This window comes from Peromyscus eremicus, chromosome 5, assembly GCF_949786415.1.
Source record: "Peromyscus eremicus chromosome 5, PerEre_H2_v1, whole genome shotgun sequence".
Taxonomy (NCBI): domain Eukaryota; kingdom Metazoa; phylum Chordata; class Mammalia; order Rodentia; family Cricetidae; genus Peromyscus; species Peromyscus eremicus.
In genome coordinates this window covers 126619998-126640062 of record NC_081420.1, presented here as the reverse complement: position 1 = coordinate 126640062, position 20065 = coordinate 126619998, and the positions used below count along the sequence as shown (strand labels likewise).

At 50.8% G+C, this 20065-nt stretch overlaps 1 protein-coding gene across 1 annotated transcript in view; it reads right to left on the bottom strand.

The window, feature by feature from the left end:
- The window catches only part of Gpt2 (glutamic--pyruvic transaminase 2), a 31840-nt gene extending 12897 nt beyond the window's left edge, over nucleotides 1-18943 (bottom strand). The window contains exons 1-5 of the mRNA XM_059264492.1: nucleotides 18420-18943; nucleotides 9381-9470; nucleotides 7392-7500; nucleotides 3523-3653; nucleotides 1119-1362 (exon numbers count right to left, since the gene is read on the bottom strand). Coding sequence (XP_059120475.1) covers nucleotides 1119-1362; nucleotides 3523-3653; nucleotides 7392-7500; nucleotides 9381-9470; nucleotides 18420-18713 — 868 coding nt within the window. The 5' untranslated portion in view covers nucleotides 18714-18943. The remainder of the gene's footprint in view (nucleotides 1-1118; nucleotides 1363-3522; nucleotides 3654-7391; nucleotides 7501-9380; nucleotides 9471-18419) is intronic.
- Between the last annotated feature and the right edge of the window lie 1122 nt (nucleotides 18944-20065).

Here is a 20065-nt window from a genome sequence, read left to right as displayed (position 1 = left end):
CACTGTCTCCAAAGACACAGACAAAAGAGGACTGACTCAGGAGCCGACTCAGCAGACAAACCTGCTGTTCCAAGTGTGGCCCTGGGACCAGCAGAAGCGTCACCTTGGACTGGGTGGACCTGCCAGCTCTCCAGCCCTACCCCAGTCATTAAAACAGTGGTGAGCAGAGTCCACATTCTGCACTTTAACAAGCTAGACATTTAGGAACCAGTGTCCTAAGGAACTAGTTCTCATCAGCATTAAGAACACTGGCGTTTGGACCGGCCTGGGAGGTTTGCAAAGCTCGCTTTGTGACATTGATCTACAGCCTAATTGAGAACAGAGTTCTGTGTCATTCCCTGACTGCATCATGGGTAGAACAGACTAGACTCTCCACGCCTCCTACAGGGCACGGGAGCATCCAAACCATTGTCTGCACTGGGTGCACCTTTGCTGCGTTCAGGAATTAAAGTGGCTGCTTTCAGCTGATTGAAGCATCATTTCACGTTTCACAGAAGCAGATTCCACCATCAAGTCTGATGTATTTTGGCCCCAATCCAACTTAGCTCAACAAAGAAAGAGAAGGGAGTTCCTGTCCTCTCATCCAAATAGCCCTGGAGACACATAAACCAGCAGCTCGGGAGTGAAAACAGGCAGAACTGTATACTTTTTTTTTTTTTTCTAAGAAAAACATGCAGAATTTGGGGTGCTTTTCAACTTCTAGAAACAGGCTTATTTTTTTCTTTTGTTTGTTTTTAATCCGGCATTTTCTTCTCAAAGAACCGGCCAAACTCCACGCACTGGCGTTCTGAAACCAGTTGAGAAAAACAAAAGGAAGTAAACATAAAATGCACCCCAGGCTGGATGGTGACAGTCTGTGTGAATTACCTGAGGAGGTGAGTCTTTACAAATGGAGGTAAAATAGGGAAAAGAACAGGTCCTGTTGGTAATACAACCCTAAAACCACCTCATCTCCTGAGGTGGCCTGAGGCAAGTTTCACAGCTGTTAGCAAATGTGGGATGAACTGGGAAACTGGGACAGAGAGAACCTTGTGTCACTTAATTCTTTCGGAGTCACGCATCCGGCATACCAGCCCCCCCACGGCCCCGAGAAAGTGGCAAGAGAGTGAAATGCAGACCTGTGGGGTTCCCAGGGTTGATAATGCAGAGAACTTTGGGGTCACAGTGGTCTTTGGCTTGCCGCACTGCCCGCCGGAGCTCGTCCACATTCAAGGCCCAACAGTTCTCCTCGTCTAGGTAGTAGTTCACCTGGACGGCGTCCAGCTCGGAGATGACCGCAGAGTACAGAGGGTACTGTGGGATGGGGATCATCACGCCTGTCCGCGACTTGCCACCCCCAGAGACCAAGAGCTTCAGGATCGTCTGCAACACAAAGTAACACCTACAGGGTCCCTGCTGCTGCTTCTCATCCTTCAAGAGGCCATGAGCGGACAAGCCTGAGGAGGGCCAGCCCAAGCTCTCCACCCACCCCGCTGCCTGCTTCTAGTGTGACCCCCTGTTTCCTCAGCTGGAACGTGAGGGGTGCTGTAGGCAATGCAAAACACAGAGTGTCTTCAAGTTCTTGACATATGAATGGCATGGAGTAAAGGACTGGACACTTGATAGGTATGGAGCAACACATGCATAATAACAGCACTTGGGTGGCTGAGGCAGGACCAGCTTGAGTTTGAGGCCAGCCTGGGCTACACTGTGAGATCCTATCTCAAAAGGCCTAACCAACCAACCACTTTCTAAAACAGTATCCCAGCCAGTCTTGCCCTAGAACTATTCTGACCTCACCCTGATACTCTAATTTGAACTCCACTTTATCAACAATCATCAGCTGCCCACACATGGCTGGACGGACTTCTAAATAGGAGACTGTTGAAACGGTATCACCAGCTACCAGGTGGAACTTTCACCTGTTTTCAAGTTAAGCAAGGTGCATATTTCTAGACATCCTGCGAAAACACGGGCATCCAGTGAGGTGTTGGGGAAAGTGGCAATAGTTCACTGAATTAGTAATCTAATTACTAATTAGTAATCCAAAGTCTTCTGCAGGAAGACCTTCCATCTCACACGTGGGCACAGGGTCCACCTCAGGATCAATTCATTGCTGCAAGAATCCCACCAGACTGGAAAGCATGATGATATTTACTGCCTCTGGACCTCCTTCCTCATGGGCTCGAGTAGGAGATCAATGCTTGTACTTAAAGGCTCTGGGAAACAAACACTCAACATCAAAACAAGAGCCTGTGAGGTCGGGAGACCGAGAGCCCCGATAAGATGGAAAAGATAATCACAACAGCTCAAGTCGGGAGAATACATGAGCTAATGGCACTTAGTACAGAACCGGAGCCGGAGAGAAACACGCCAAAAGTGGATGGAGGGCCAGGGTGTGTGCAGCTAAGTGGTACAGCATTTGCCTAGCACACTGAGGGCCAGATTTGATCCTCAGCACTGAAGAATAAACAGAACAAGCCAACAACAAAACCCCAGGAGGCCACGAGCCCTCTCCCCAAGCCTAGAATTCTAGACTTCATCCACATAACCACTGATTCCAGTCCACCTGCCCTCATGCCATCATTGACTCATCAGCCACGTAACCACTGATTCTAGTCCACATACCCCATGCCATTGCTGACTGGCTCCTAGCCTGGGCTAGCTCTTCTCTCACCTCTTAAGGCCTCCTTCATTTCAGGTTACTTAGCTCCTTCTGCCCGGACCCGAGTTGAACTGACTATGGATTGAATCATGTGGCCTCCCTCCCTTTACTGAAGTGCCAAAGGTTCTCTATTCTTCTTGGGATGACCTAAATCCTCAGCATGGCTTCCAGGACCCTACAGCACTCCGCCATTACTTGTTTCCCTGGCCCTATTTCTGGTAACTATCCCTCACTGTGTGAGCTCACCCACCTTGAATTCATTTCCAAAACAGTAAGCCTCTTTCCAGATCAAGATCTTTGCATACAATGATCTTCAGCTTAGAAAACTCCCCTGTCTCCCACCCTCCCCAAGCATTCCTGCATCTTTTAGACTTTTCCAGAGGAGCCTTCTGCAGTCCCTGCTGCGACCAGTACAGCACTTGGTCTTTCTCTTCACTATAGAACAGAAAACTCATGAGCTGACCTTTATGTACATGGTGTTAATGCTAGAATGTCATAGAACATCGGCATGCTGGCAGAGGCCAAGTGGTGAACCAGGTTCCCTAAGGTCTCCCCAGCACCTCGCACAATGCCTAGCAGAGGAGGAACACCAGTATGTGCTGACAACAGAGAGGCCAAGGGGCACCCTCAAGCCTCTATAGCTCCCTACCAGTCAGACCTGCTGGTGGATCCCTGCAGGGCAACTGAAACTGCAGTTGTTCCAGGGTCATGAAACTATCAGGCACTGGAAGCTACTGGGACAGGGGTACCAGCGGGTGACCCACTCTGCCCATGCAGTCTGTCTCCTGGCCAGCTAGTTCAAACAGCTCTAACTTGCAAGGCTGCTCTTCACACGGGGAGTGAACTCTGGGATAAGAATGGACCATCTCTGCACATACAGAAATACCGTCGCTAGCTCCAGTGGTCAGGTAAATGTTGTCCGGGTCTGCAGGCACACCATCTCTCCTGGTGATAAAGGCTGCCACATCTTCACGGATACAGTTCACACCCTGGCTGGCACTGTAAGATCCTGTGAGACAAAAAACAAGGTAATGATTAGAGGCAAGATGTCTCATTCAACAAAGTGGGTGTGACATCCATGTAATTAACTAGGAATAAAGATGGCCGTGGACACTAAGTAGGGCCTCTTTCCTGCTGCTCTGGGCTCCGGAACTGTGGCAAAACTGCTTACCTATTTATTTGGGCTCATCCACCCATCCACCCAACTCTCCACCCAATGTTTACTGAGCATCTATTATACAGTAAGCCCTGGCTTTTAATGTCTCGAGTAGTGCCCATACCTGGGATACAGACATGATTTATGACACCAGTACCCATTAGATCTGGGGTTTCTACGCTTTAGTTAGTTCCTTACACATGGTTTTACAGAACTTGAGAGAATGGGTTAACACTAGTACTCCAAAAATAGCTCAGGACGCTTAAGTGGCACCAACACAGATCCTGAAGACTGATCCTAGAGTATCTGGTCACCACTGGCCCCTCTACACTACACTTCTACTTAGAAGTCGCTCCCCTGAGTGAGTGCTCATCTACTTTTCAGTTTATAAACTGGCACATCACCATTGCCAGATTCCCTAGCCACCCTGAATAACCTAGTCCCTTTCACTGGATCACACTGTCCTGCACCTCAAGGGCTTTACCCAGGCTGCACCCTGTCTGGAAGGCATCTGTGAATTCTCTTCTGCTCAACCTCCTCTTGAGCTTGAATGTCACCCTGTCCCCTTGTTTTCTTTCTGGTGTTTTGCGATGGGGTTTCTACATCTAGCCCAGGCTGTCCTGGAAGTCACCATGTAAACCACACTGGACTGTCTGCCTCTGCCTCCTGAACACTGAGATTAAAGGTGTGTACCATCACACCAAGTTCCAATCTGTTTTCTTAAACTCTCCCTCTACATTTGGACCCCTTGATGTAATCCTATAGCTTTATGTCCCTTCTCCAATAAGTCATGAAAGCTGGGAATGACATACAAATTCATAGTAATTATTTTCTTAAGAATTACATATATGTGTGTGTATCTATGCATGGGTATATGCACGTGAGTGCAGGTGCCTGCTGAAGCCCAAATTGTTGGACACTCCTCTACCCCCGGAGCAAGAGTTAAAGGCAGTTTTGAGCAGCCTTGACATGGGTGCTGGGAACTGAACTCCAGTCCTCTGCAAAAACAGTACTTAATGTAACATGCTCTTAACGGCTAAGCCGTCTCTCCTGCCCCTGACTATCGTTAGTGTCTGCTTCTCTCAAAAGTGGCAGTACGCTCCATGAGCACAGAAACTATTCACCCCAATCACTTGTGTCCCTCAGTGTGAGGAATAGCACCTGGTACATGCTATGTGCCCAGAGTCAGGCTAGACAGAGCTCAAGCTCCCACCTCCTCCTGGGTATTTAGTATCCAGGACACAACCTAAGGACTGAACTACGTGTCAGATGGGCAATAAAGAAAGCACTAGCAAGAAACATTTTTTTTTTTTTTTTTTTGGACAGGGTGTCTCTATTTAGCTCTGGTTGATCTCAAATTGATCTGCCTGACTCTGCCTCATGACTACTGGAATTAAAGGGCACGTCACCACGCCCTACCAAGTAAGAAATGATTTTAAAGGTCATGAGAAAAACATGGGTGAACTTTAAGACTTCACGTGCCGGGCCTAGAAAAACAGCTCAGCAGTGAGGAGGACCAGCTGTCCTTGCAGAGGACCCAGATTCAATCCTCAGCACCCATGTGGTGGCTCGCTGCCCCCTGGAACTGCAGTTCCAGGGGATTCAACACCCCTTCTGGCCCGATGGGCACTGCACACCCAGGGCACACAAAGAGAAGCAGGCATAAACATACATATTTCAACACATTTCAAAACGGACTGGAGAGATGGTCCAGTGGTTAAGAACACTGACTACTCTTCCAGAGGACCTGGGTTCAACTCCCAGCACCCACATGGTGGCTCACAACCATCTATAACTCCAAGTTCCAGGAGACCCAATGCCCCCTCCCACCTCCACAGACACAAGGCTCACAAATGGTACACAGACATACATGGAGGCAAAATGCCCATATGCAAAATACAAAACAAAAATGTTTGAAATTAGAAAACTTCATGGACGTATTTAGTAATTCGTACTCTAGTCAGCACGCTCCTAGAGGACACTGACACACTCCACTTCCTTTTACTTCTATAGTAGTTTAGGCTGCCGAAGGTTCAGCCGGCCAACGTGACACCGAACATCGTGTTACCCTTGTAACCACACTAACTGCTCCTTGCAGTGGACAGGACCTGGCTACCTCTCTCCATCTAATAAGAGGCTCTAGCAGACACATCAGCCTTTCTAACAAGTCCCGGAGATGGAAACAAAATACTTCCTAGCTGAAAGATAAGAAGGACGGCTCAGAATGCATTTCGCTCATCTGTGTTCATGAGTTCCTGGGACAGAGCCCAGTGTAGGCCACAAAGCCCTTATGGTCTACTGGTGTCTCGCTATAACACCCCAAGACAACCTTTCCGTAGACACAGCCTCTCACCTACCTCCTAGCTCTGACAAGGAGGGACAAAACTCAGATAAGGTTTAGTGGGTGGAACAAAGGCCCATTCCCTACCCCCTCACATCAGACACACTTAAAGCAAACTCTCCTTCCCCTTCTCCTGCCTCTCCAGTGGAACTTCTGGAGATCTCAGGGCCATCGGGTCTCTGAGAAATACATTTGTCCTCCGTGCTGGGCAGAGAGTACAGGACAAGAAATGCTTCTGCACCACATGATTTAGACCTCAGGTGGGCAGGCAGGGAAGCAGGGGGCACTGGCTGTTCCTAAGAGAGATACCAGAGTGCCGATAGGGTCACCAGGGCCAACAGGTAAGCACAGAGCCCGTAAGAGACAGAGCAAAAAAGGGAGAGGGGATCGGGGAGGGAGGCAGAGACCAAGGGGCTGTTCCTTGACTGAGCATTCAGAAAAATATCTGTCTCAATCTTGACTCTAGGTCTCAGAACATTAGGGCACATATCCTAAGAAAGCTTTAAGAACAACTAACTGGCTTTTTGATTGAGACATGCTGTGCAGGCATTGGGGAAAGTGGGGGGAGAAATAAACAGGAAAGAAAATGAGATGAGAACAAAGAGCTAGGGGCCAAGCTGTGGATTCTAAGCAGGGTAGGGAGGGAGAATATCATTTTCACATCTACAGAGGCCAAATTCAGAGCCTCCTTGCATGAAGGCAGAGGGCACCTGCTTCTATCAGGAGGCAGACTGCTGGGCCTGGGCCTGGACTCTCCACAAAGAGGCAGGCTGGAAGGGATACAACAGGGTGGGAGGGGTAATGGGGACACTTATACAGAAGAAAGCCAAACAAAGCGGCGCAGAGGGGACCTCGATGCTTCCTGTCCTCAGAAAGCGGCAGCCATTTCTCAGACAATGCCACAGACACAAGAAGCTTGAGCAAGGCTGGGAACTTCCCTTTTATTTAGCCTCCAGCTGGTCACTGAACTAAACCTCTGCCAAACCCAAATCCAGAAGAATGGAGGTAGGTACCTGTACTTGAGTATCCGACCCACCAAGATGGCATGTATACCGCTGACTTAGTAAATTAGAGGGAGGAAGAGCAGGCACATCTGCACATCAGCCACATCTGCACACACTCTGCACATCAGCACCGTCCACACACACAGCACAGCCACCTCATAGGCCTTTGCTTGGTGATGGGCCCAGACCCCTCCTGGAACCCACATTCATTTCACATCCTTAAGGACCTTGCAAGTTGGGTCTCACCCAAGCTGTTTCCACCACAGGCCTGCAGGATCCTCCGGGCTCTCTTCTTCGCATCTTCTGGGAAGCTGGGGCTGCTCAGCAGGTTTGGATAGGTACAGAGTGCCATCACCTAAAGAAAGAAGGTACAGCTGAGCTTATAATATGGTACCCCAAGCCCAGAGGGCACTGGGCAAGGTACAATGAGAAGACGACAAGTCCAAACGCCACGCCGCAGCACGCCTTTCCGCCAGAGCCGAGGCTGTGGGAGCTGAGGGTAGCCAACAGGAAGGAAGATGCTGACTCTCCGAAGCAGCAGAGATTCTGAAGGCCAAGGCACCACTCCCAAGGCTTGGCCCAAGGATGAGGTGCCCGAAGAGGAGCCACGGCAGAGTGTGAGAGTGCCCTGGCCTCCACTCACCCACGAAGAACACTGGACCCAAACATCCAGGAGCATAAGAACTAGAGGGTCTCCTGGGTAAGGGGCCAGGCCTCTGTGGGCAGCAAAGTCTCGCTGACAGGAAGAAGGCTGTAACACCCCTGCAGACACACAGCCTGAAGCCCTCTTCTTCCTCTAGACTAATCTTCAGATCCGAAAGCCGGAAAAGCTTGCTCCTCCCTGTAACATAAAAATCACCCTAAACACATACACTGAGAGGATTAACCAAGGCCATGTGTGACAAGGTGCCAGCAAAACCCAGCACACCTGTCTAAAGCTGGCAGCCGAGGAACCAAGCCAGGCTCACGACAGGGGAGAACAGGGCAAAGCTCTGATACCAGTCAGGTGACTAACCCGCTTCTTGGCTTTTCTTCCTCTGGATAATGAGCAATAGCCTAGCCTACCCGTCTCACAGGGGCATCATGAAGACCAGAACAGGCAGACGAAGGTTACAAGTGGCTGACGCCATGCAAGACAAGTTAGGACAACTGGGGTCCAGGGCTGGGTTGGCTTTGGGGATGAGTTTGAGAGCCGGGAAAGGTAAGTACTGTTGGGAACCTACTCACGACCTGAGACCAGGTCCACATCTGGAACCTCTGCTGACAATCAAGGATCTCAGCCTTCCTCCTGCTCTGCTCTGACAGAGCTACTGCTTGTCTCCCCACTTCCGCATCCTGGGCCCTAATCCACTCATATCCACAGTCCTCTGAAGGTCAGCAGTAATGGTGGCAGGGCATTCCTCAGACCAGGACGAGCTGTATGCCCTCCTCTGTTTACAGGGGCTGTGGCTGAGGCCTTTTAGTCCCCAACAGTCCTCTGCCCTACAGGACAAGGCGAGGGGACCCCCACTCTGTGCCACTTCTGAAGGTAGTAGGGAAAAGGGAAAGTTCATTACCTGCCCTGCCTGCGAACCTTAACCACACACAGTACTCCAAAACGGGCCCAATCCTTCTCCAGGAAAAAGCTTTCCATAGCTAGGTCTCCTACTCCTGATCAGGGTGCCCGGTGGCATTTTCCTACCATGCTTTCCCTCTTTCTGGCCTGTTGATGCTGCACCGTTAGCTCACGCAACATTTTGTCACTGATGCTCAGACATAAACACTGAAACCCGCCATCACTGGAACCCTTACGAGGGAGATGAACTATCCTGCAGGCGACTGAGAGCGGGAGGCGGTAGGTAACAGCTATAACCTGAACTCTCTGCTGGGCTGGAGGAAGACCTCCATCCGCCCTCCAAGGCACCCTGATGATTTCCACTTGCACAAAGCCAGCCAGCACTCAAACCCAGGGGCTCCCTTTGGGTTGTATTTTCACCATGGCATTACCCCACCCCCCACCTGGGCACCGAAGAAGAGCCTTCCTGGAAGCTTCCTACCCCAGACCACCCCAAAAGGGTTAAGGCATTTTTGATAACCTTGGAAGGAGATTGCTGAGAGAAACAGGGGACATCAGGAGCCTGAAAGGGCTGCTACTTCTGTGGCACATCCCTCAGGGATTCTAGTGTTTTGCTGTACAGGCCCCTCCCAGGTTCTAGTTTAGGGCTCCAGGAGGCCTGTTCCTGGGGGCTGGCTCACCTGACGAAGGAAGGTGATTGGCTGCTGGCCCATAGCATGGGCATCCCCAATGTTGGCTCGGATTACCTCGGTGAATGGTTTTTTGATACCCTGCAGAGAGAAGGTGACAGGTGGTTATTTAACAACTCTTAGACCCTACATTCCCGAGGCCAAGCTGTAGAATTACCACAAGATATTAATAAGCGATCCTATTTTGAGCCTCACCAAATGTCACACAGTGTTAACTAAGCCTGTGACACGCCCGGTCCCATTTAATCTTCACAACCATTTCCATGAAGCAGAGCTAGCAGCAACCCCATTCCACAATGAGGGAACTGAGGTCCCAAAAGACGAACAAACTCGCTCCGTGTCACACAACTGATAAACACAAGCAGTAGGATTAGAACTCTGGAAGCCAGGCCCCAGGATGCTCTGCTCTATCGCCCGCCTGCCCGCCCCGGCTCCTGCCCCCTTTCTGGACAAACCGGAAGAGCTGTTAGGTGGCGGATGCATCCTGAGGCAGCTCCACAGCCTGCCACTCCACCGGGATGTCCAAAACAAGGCCCTGGGACCAAAGTGGTGGTAGAGAAGTGGCAGAGGCCAGCAGCAAAACATGACAAATGCCAGGGAGGGAGAGCCTCGATGTCTCTGTCCCCTGTGAGACACTGAGTTCATGGGCCCCTCCAGAAGACATCCATCCCTGGGAATTAGGTCCTGGCCTTGTTCTCTAGCAACCCTGGTTTTGCAGAATGGCTAGTTTGCTTTTCTTTCTTTTTTAGCAGAAAGGATAAAAGACAATGAAGTGAGCACTAGACAGGAACCACAGAGGGACTAACTGGGAGGCAGAGGCAGATCTCTGAGTTCGAGGCCAGCCTGGTCTACAGAGTGAGTTCCAGGACAGCAAGGGCTACACAGAGAAACCCTGTCTAAACAAAACAAAACAAAACAAAAACAAAAAACAAAACAAAACAAAGAGATTGGATGACACGAGGGAGGAAGTCAGCGACAGACACTTCAGCTGCTACCAAGGTAAAATGGATCACGGAGATGTGGAAACGTGGGATTCTACACAGCTCCCCAATAAATCCAAAATTAGCTTCTGGAGGAATAGACTAGAGAGGTTTAAAGACCTCCCTGGGTGACTGAAAAGATAATCAGGAGCAAACAGCAGCTTACACAGCTAGTCCAGGAAGGAGGCTGGAGTGTCACTGGAGGAAGAAGGGATAAGGGTGGGAGGCCTGGCTACCTCCCGTATCCAGTGGTGCGTTCCCAGACACAATACTTAAAGATCCACTTCTACGGTTTTGACCCTGGTGAAGCTTGTTCTCCTGAGTGTGTGTGTGTGTGTGTGTGTACAAGTGTATCTGTGTGTCTGCACATGTGTATGCATGTATGCGAACGAACCACGCTTGAGCATGGGCAAACGGAGAGGCCAGAGGAGCATTTTAGCTAGTCTCCATAGCTCTCCTCCATCTTGTTGCTCCGAGACAGTATGTCTCACTGCCCCTGGAAGTCGCTGTTTTGGGGCCAGGCCGACAGCCAGCCAGCCCTGGCACTCCTTACGTCTCTGCTCCCACCAGCACTGGAGTTTCAGGTACAGGTGGGACCAGGCCTGGCTTTTTGCCTGGGCGCTGGGGATTTGAACTCAGGCTCATGCTTACATAATGGGCACTCACTCAGTCTTCCCTTTGGCCCTCCCCACCATGCTTTCTCTTACGATCAGTAATGTACCCCTCAACTAAAATAAATAAATAAAAGGACAGTGGGCTCCAGAAACAAAAGCAGTTGCCAAGTAGGTTTTTTTCTGGACCTCGTTTATAGCCCTTATTTACAAGGCATAGTAGGCCGAGTAAAGAAGCCTAGAAAGGGTCTCAAGCTTCACAAACAGAGCCCGAGTCTCTGAAAGGTGTGTCTGGGAGACAGGGGACCCTGCAAAGGCCTTGTGTCCCATCTTTTGAGCTAGTCAGAGATGGCCAAGATGGAGTTTTGTTTTGTTTTTTTTTTTTCCTGGCAGTCAAACATCTCTAGACCAAGGCAGGTAGTGGCAGCATGTGCTGCACCAGGCTGGGTCGGGGTGAGAGCAGTAGAGTTGGGCAGTAGCTGCAAGGCTCACCCTACAGGTGGGAGCCAAGAAGGCTGGAGGGGCTATGAGAAGGCTACCTAAGTCACTACGTACAAAAGGCAGGCCCACCCCCACTCTCCACCCCTCCATCCCCCCCCAGCACTGGCCTGGGTGCCTGTTGAGGAGCCCTACATCAGCCTTTAAATCACTGTAGCTCTAAGCTACTAAACATGGGTGACTTCTGTCTGTGGTATGGCCAGAGCCTATTCCTCAGTAAGAAATAAATCTGTCACCCCCAAGAAGGCCAAGACTCAACACACAGTTACAGGCCTGGGCCCCGGGCCAGCCCAATACAGAAGAGAATAATGCCTGGAATCGAGCCCCGACGTCCCTTCCCTGTGCCTTTCCCCTAGCACCATTTAGCCAATTCAGGGCCTGCTGACACAAAGCCTGGGAACACCAAGCACCCCTTTCTTGGGTCTTTGTGCCTACAGACCACGGACACTTCGCATGATAGATGAGCTAGGGCCAGGAAAGCGGCTCCCTTGAATACACAAGAGGCCATTCTACACAGCCAAGAGCAACCCAAAGTGCCTATCCAGGCCCGGTATGTACACTCGTGGTGCCACTGCCCCCAGCTCAGCACCTTGACAGAGGGGCTAACAAGCATGCAGCATTCTGGTTGTCCCTCAGAGCATTCTAGAGTTCATCTGTCTACTGCACTTTCCCATGTCCAACCCCCAGCTGCATCCCAGGCGGCACTGAGAGGGTCCAGGGGATGGAGGGTGCTCTCTTCCTACCACTTTTCTTAGGCAGGGGTCAATAGAGGTGAAGCATTTCTCCAGAGGAAGAAAGAAAAAGATGTATCATTGTCCTTCCAGTCCACAGCCCAGCACCTCTAAAGGTCACCAGACGAGCAGGCGAGTCAAACAGGGACAAGGCTGAGGAGATGGCTCAGGCGGGTACAATGACCCGAGCTTGATCCCCAGAATCACATTGAAAAAAACCTCAAATGCAACGGTGTATGTTTGCAATCTCAGCGCTGGGGAGCGAAGACAAGTGAGCTCCCAGGGTTCACCAGCCTAGATGACTCAATGAGTTCCAGGCAAATGGGAGCCCCCTCTCAAAATCCAAGATGCACAGCATCCAAAGAATGACTCCAATGTTGTCCTATGGCTTCTACATGCACCCTACATTTGTAGGTATGTGTACACACACACACACACACACACACACACACACACACACACACACAAACACGAGCGCGCGCATGCGCACGTGAGGAAAAACACTATTAAAAAGAGCTAGTCAGGTGTGATGGCACATGCCTTTAATCCCAGGGCTTGGGAGGCATGTGCAGGTATTCTCAGCGGCTAGAAGAGGTTATCAGATCCCTTGGAGTTCAAGTTACAGGTGGTTGTGAGCTTCCCAATATAGATTCTGAGAATCAAATCTGGATCCTCTGTAAGCGCAGCAAGTGCTCTTAACCACTGAGCCGTCTCTCCAGCCCCCATGTTGAACATCTTAAATAGGCACACTTGTGTCTGCCAGTTATGCACACCCCGACAGAGTTGGAGAGGAGGCAGGCACAAGAGCAAGTTAATTTCCTTGTTCAAGGGATGGCCCAGTCACTTCCTGAGAGGGACCTATGCTCAAGAAGACCAGTCTCCCTTTTGTTCAACAAATATTCCCATAGAGCAAATAGGATAGTGAGAGAAGGCAGGTGGGGACCAGAGAGAAAACCAGAGCAAATACAGGAAGAATAAGAAGTGCTACAGAGCTACAGAGACGGCTCAGCGGGTAAGAGGACCCGAGTTCGGTTCCCAGCACTCGCAGTCAGCAGCTCACAACTGTCTGTAACTCATGCTCCACGCCTTCTGGCCTCTGTGGGAACCTCTACTAACATACACTTGAATGTATAACACACACAAATAAATCTTTACCAAAAGTGGATACAGGAAAGGGGTTGGGTACAGGGTGGGAGCAAGGCCTTTCCAGACCCCAGAAACCTTGTATGAAAGGTCCCTCCCTCCCAGATTCAAATGGACAATTAATCAGACTAGAGCAGGCAAGAAGTCCTGAAAGATGCTCTGAAGACAAAATCCTATCAGGTCCTATGGGTCCTGAATAGTTCACAGAAGACGCTAACACAATGCAAGCCCCCTGATCCCCACAGACAACCGGGGAAATCAAGATTTATACGGAGCAGAACTGGAAAGATGGCCCAGCAGAAAAGAGCAATTGCTGCTATTTCTGAAGACCTGGGTTTGGTTCCCAGCACCCACACAGCAGCTCACAACTATCTCTAACTCCAGTTCTAGGGGATCTGACACCCTTTTCTGGCCTCACAGGCACCAGACACCCACACGGTATATATACATACAGACAGACAAAACACACATACACATAAAAACAATAAAAATTTTAAAGTAAATAAATCTAAACCAGGTGGTGATGGCACACGCCTTTAATCCCAGCACTCGGGAGGCAGAGGCAGGCGGATCTTTGTGAGTTCAAGGCCAGCCTGGTCTACAGAGCGAGATCCAGGAAAGGCGAAAGCTACACAGAGAAACCCTGTCTCAAAAAAACAAAAAATAAATAAAATAAAATAAATCTAAAAGCTGAATGATTTCCATTCAGGGTCCCTATTCCAGCAAAGCCGCAGCTGACCCAGGAAGCCCCACACCGAGAGATTCATAGGTAGGAAGCAATCTTCTACACTCAAGCAATTTGTAATAGTTTGAGAAAAAGCAGGGCAGTGGTGGCATATTCCTTTAATCCCAGATAATCTGTGAGTTCCAGGCCAGCCTGGTCTACAGAACGAGTTCCAGGACAGCCAAAGCTAAAGCTACACAGAGAAACCCTGTCTTGAAAAACCAAAAAAAAAAAAAAAAAGTCTGAGAACAAAGAGGGGTCTTGCTGTGCTGTCCGGAGCTCCTGGACTCAAGGGATCCTCCTGCCTCAGTCATTTGAGTAGACGGGACAGCAGGCTTTGCCACACTGGCCTGAGAACAAAGACTGCTTAACAATTTTAATTAGCTCCTGTTTAAACTGCAAACCCGTTTGTGAAGAAGAGTGAACGGAGGCCAACACACTCTGGATGAACTGCCCGAGGGCCACAGCCCTTATGTCTGGGATGTGGGTCTACCACCAGTATAGATGGGTGCAGGATTCATCCTGTCAAGGAAATCTTATAATTTTCTTCTTTATTATTCAATTTTCCTTTTCTTTTGAGACAGGGTCTGCCTTGGCTGCTTGGTTGACCTGGAACTCACTATGTAGACCAGGTTGACCTCAAATCCTCAGATGATATCCACCTGCCTCAGCCTCCCCAGTGCTGGGATTAAAGATGTGCACCATCACGCCTGGCAATCTTCCATATTTTAAAGTAAAATCTAAACTCTGAAAATGACCAGTGAGATTCAACCACTTGTGCTTAGCACACCCAGGGCTATGAATTTTATCCAGCTAACAATAGCCACGTGCTAGGACGACATGTGTACACGCAACACACACTGATGGTAACACAAGTAACCAGTCTTTCCTAATTCTAAACCTTTTGCTCTTCGTGAGCTTTCGGTTTTTTGTTGTATTGACTTTGTATGTATTCTTGTAGGTGCAGGTGTGTATATGTGTGCAGCTGGAGGTCACAGGTCAACTTTGGGTGTGGTTCCTCAGGAGTCATCCACCTCGTGTTTGGAGAGGGGGTCTTGAGATGGCCAGGGAACCCCAGGGATCCTCCTGTCTCTGCCTCCCCAGTGCTGGGGATACAAGTGCATATCACCACGCCTGGCTTTTTCATTTGAGTTCTGGGGCTCAAACTCAGGCCCGCATGCTTATATGGCAAACACTTTTATATTTTTAATTATTGAAGCAGAGCTTTCCTATATTGCTCAGGCTAGCCCTGAATTCCTGGACTCAAGTAATCCCCCTGTCTCAAATTCCCAAGTAGCTAGATTTACAGCCCCATCCCCACTCCACCCCTCTTGGGTGTTTGCTTTTACAATTGGAAAAGTAAAGCCATTCCTTCGCTTTACGGTGCCAAGTCCTGATCCCTGTCCTTAAACAAGCAACATAAAAAAGAACTGGGTTGAGCAAACTGTCAGGTCCTTTCAAACCTTTGTTTAAGTGCAGCTTATGAAAAGGTGCTGCTCCCAGTGAACAGTGGGGTCTGAAACCCCACAGCAGGCTCTCCTGTGGTGGAGCTACTCTCTGGGAGAAATGGCCCCTGGCCTGGCTCTTACCCCTTAGCCTCTTCCCCTCTTCCTTCAGGCTACCTTATCAGAGAAGCAAAAAGCATGGGACTCAGCCCTGCCAGCCACCCCGAAAACAAACACCAGGCCACGTGTCCAGCTGGTATGATCGGCAAGCACTCCCTGAAACAATTCCATAAGCAGCATAAGGCGCTGGGACCCATCACAGAGGTCACCTCTGATCCCCGAGGACGAGGCTTAGAGAATGCAACAAGTGGGCCAGCTAAGCTGTTTGCCTCCTTTAGACAGGGAAACTGATGCCCAAAGAATACGTGGAATTTGCCCGGAGTCTTCATACGCCATGCAAATCTCTTGACCAGATAAAACCCCTTAGAATATTCATTCAATTTAGACTGCTATAATTCAAAACAGAGGCAGAAAAAACAAGCCTGTGCAAAGCCAACACAAACAAAAAAATAAAAATAAACAGGGCTCAGACTACAGCGCTAGGTCAATGGTAGAGTGCTTGCCTAGCATTACTAAAGCCCTAAATTCAAGTCCCCAGCACCAACCAGCACCGTTCCAAAAGAAAAGAAACAACCAAAGATGGCCGACAGAGGGCGTGGTGTACACCTTTGATCTCTGTACTTGGAAAGCAGAAGTAGGTGGATGGACCTCTGTGAGTTCTCAGCCAGCCTGATCTACATAGAAAGTTCCAATTCTCTTAAGACTACATGGTGAGCACCTGTCTTAAAACAAAAACAGACATCAGAGAATATAGGTGGACAGAGAGAACTTCTCAGCTCACTTGGGGGGGCTCAAACTTGGCTCAAATTTCAGGATGCTTCTGGCCCAATGACCATGACATGTATCTACCTGAGCTATATACCACTGCTGGAAACCCTTCTTACGCCCCCATGTCCAGCCAAGATGCATGGAGTTGCATGGTAAAGTCCTGAGTCATCCAAATGACTTCCGTCTTCTCCATCTCATTCACCCTGCCTCCCTCTGCCACAGGCTTCTACTGAGTGCATCGGCCCCTCCCCCAAACCTAGAACTTCCCAACTTCCCGACACTGATCACAGCCTTGCCTGCTCTTGGAACATTCACACATATTCTCTGCCTGCTGAAAACATCCCACCAAACCTTAATGAACTGGGGGAGACGAGACTGGACTAACAACATGGCAGCCTGAAAGTAAGGTCAGTGTTCCCTTGGTCCTCATCATCCTCTACTTTATGGAGCCAACACGGAAGCTGCTATTTCGCAAAAGGTAGAGATAATTCCTGGAATCTCTCCCAGCTCTGGAACCAGAGAAATCAGCTGTGGCGTGATAAAACAGGGAACACTTTAATCCTAGCTTTGTTTTAGCAGAGAGACTGTTGCCTCAAGGAGGGACGGCTGCAGTCTCCCAGATACCAAATTTCGGAAGGGAAAAGCACATGCTCTATGCCCACCAGCGTGGCAGGCAGGCACAGAATGGAGGCAGCCTTCTCTGGGCCAACCGTTAAACAGCCCTGCGAGGTAGAGATGCTGCAGGGGTTAACAGCACATTCTGCTCTTGCAGAGGACTCCAGTTCAGTTCCCACATTAGGTAGCTCACTAGCGCCTGTAACTTCAGCTTCCAAGAAGATCCAACTCTTGTTTTGTTTTTTGAGACAGGGTTTCTCTGTGTAGCTTTGGCTGTTCTGGAACTCACTCTGTAGACCAGGCTGGCCTCGAACTCCCAGAGATCCGCCTGGCTCTGCCTCCCAAGTGCTGGGATTAAAGGCGTGCGCCGCCGCCGCCGCCGCCGCCGCCGCCGCCGCCGCCGCCGCCGCCGCCGCCGCCGCCGCCACCACCCAGCTATTCATCTTAGGAGTGTTTCCTTTTGACGTTCCCTCTTAACTCTGCCTTCCAAATTCCACCCAGGTTAAAACTCAGTTTCCTAGCAGGGCGCTGTGGCATGTGCCTGAACGCCCCAACACATGGGAGGTGGAGACAGGAGGATGTGAAGTTCAAGGCCAACTGGGCTACAACAGCCAGACCTTGTCCCCAGAACAAAGAACTTGGTTTCGTCCAAGGGCATGTCTTACATACAGCCAAGCCACCCTGGTTGGGGAAGGGAGAGATCACCCCACAATTTTTACAACAGCTATGAACTCAGGCCAACATCCCTGACACCACCAAGATGAAGTCCCAGGGTCGCCTTATTAAGGCCACAAGGACCCAACTCTCTGACTATAGCAGTCACGGTTCTCGGGGTACAAAAGAAGGAATTCTTCCAGTCTCTTCTGCAGAGTCCCATTCTTGTCAAGCAACTGTGGCTGGCAAAGACCCAACGGGCCTCAGCCTGAAAAAAGGTTTGGGAACAAACTAACCGCACAATCTCCCTTCCTCCCTCCGCTCCTACCTTATTAGGTTTTCCTCTCACCACCCCCAGGCTCTTTCTTCTTACTTTCTTCAAAGCACTTATTCACTATCTGAAACTCTCACTTCCATATTCACTTGTTTTCCTCCTTCCAAGGGATCTTGGTTCCACCAGGACACTTAGGGAACATGCAGTGCCTGGCAGCATAGGCCGCTCAATAATTGGGTACAATTCAACAAGTGAGCCGTCGGAAGGCCTCACTTTGTGCCAGATGCGGGGCACTGGTGGGTGACGGGCGAGAGAGGGGGCGTTCTCTCGTTCCAGCCCAAAATGGCACAATGAAGAAGCTGGAAGCCGGGGATGGAGGTCCTGCTGGAGGACTCCAGAGGGGTTTCCTAAGGCTCTTCCCACCACGAGCGCCCCCTGGCCTCGCGCCCCGCAGGCCCCGCGCTCACCCGCTGCAGCTCCATCTCGATCTCGCCGGCCTTGAGCACGATGGGTCCGCGCACCGCGTACTCCACCGCCTTCACCTGCGGGTTCATGGACTCCAGAGTGAGGATGCGGTCCCGAGGGCTGCGCTCCGGTCGCACCTTGAGCGCCGCGGAGGCTTCGGCTGCAGCGCTGCTGTGACTACGGCCCCAGGGGCCCGAGGCGCGGGGGCAGGAGCCCCGCCGCACCAGCACCGCTGCCCGCTGCATCCCGAACCTGCCGAGGAGAACCCTGGTCCAGAAAGAACAAGAGCAAGACATCGCGCACAGCCCCGGGTGGACACTAGTGCCCCAAGAGCCCAAGGTTCTGGGCCAGCAACGCCAGCCTAGCTCCAGGGCTGGATTCCCACCCCCTGGTTACCGGGACACCGCACCGCGCCACTGCAGCACTAAGACGCTGCACCGCTGGGTGGCCGGGGCTGAACCTAAGGTGCGAATGCAACGTGCCTGTCGCCGCCGGACCGCCCGCACCGCTCCGGCTAGTGAGCGCCTGGGCTGCTCCCAAGCTGAGTGGCCGGCCACCGCATCCCGGCGCCAGGAACCCGCACCTCCTGGCCCCCTGCATTCGCACACCCACCGCCGCCGGCTCCGCCTCGGGCCTGCGCGCTGGCTTCTGGGTCTTGTAGTTGTCTTGGTTGGACCAACGATGCTGTGAGGAGCCAGATAAACTACAAGTCCTCTAAGGCCTGGCGCAGGCCCGACCGGGCTGTGCAGGGGGCGGGGAGTGGTCGTCTGGGCGGGCTCTTGTGGGGACAGAGAATCCCGACAGTACAGCGGCAGCTGTCCTTTCCAGAGGCTTTTGGAATTTAGTTATTTGCTGCTTGGCTGCTTCTCCCTAGACGCAGACTCCGCCTCCCTCCACCCTCACCTCGCGACACCTACGGGGACGTGGACGGCGAGGTGATGCAGCCTTCGCCTTGAGTTTCATCATCCAGGCCATATGGTTCTACTGGCCGGCCGCTCAGGGGCAGCTGGTTAGGGAGTAGGGCCAATACGACTTGATATGCCACCCCGGCTTCTTCTCATTTTCAGTGTTCTTGTCAGCAAAGAGCTGGGGGCAGGGGGGATATCAGAAAGGACCACACACCGAGTGGTAAGATTTTTCAATACCGCTGTCTGAAGCCTCACCTATATTATTTCCATTTTATTTTCTTTCTATCCTTCCCCGCATCTAAAATTACCTCGTTTAGATACTTCTCACGTGCTCATGCTCAGAAGGGCAGGAAAAATGTCTTTCTTGCCTGTTTTCACATCTCTAGCACATAGGCACTTAGTAAATATTTGTTGAACAATGAATGCACAGGACATGGTGGCAATTACTTTGGGCAAAAGTATCCAGCCAGTAGGGTCCTTCACACGTGCGCTTTGAATGTGCAGAGCAAGCTTGGGACAAGACTAGGTTGGGTGTGCAATTGGTTCAAATGTAGGGTCACCCAGGCTGAGCCACAAACATCTACAAAGAGGACATGGTGGAGGAGGCGTTTCCCCTCTCTCTGCCTCAGACTCCCCATCTGCAAAATAAATTGGGTTAAATGGCCTGTCTTTTCCCTTGTTGCCTTGGGAACACATCAGTGTAGGGGAAACAGTGGTGGGAAATCGGGGGGGGGGGGGGG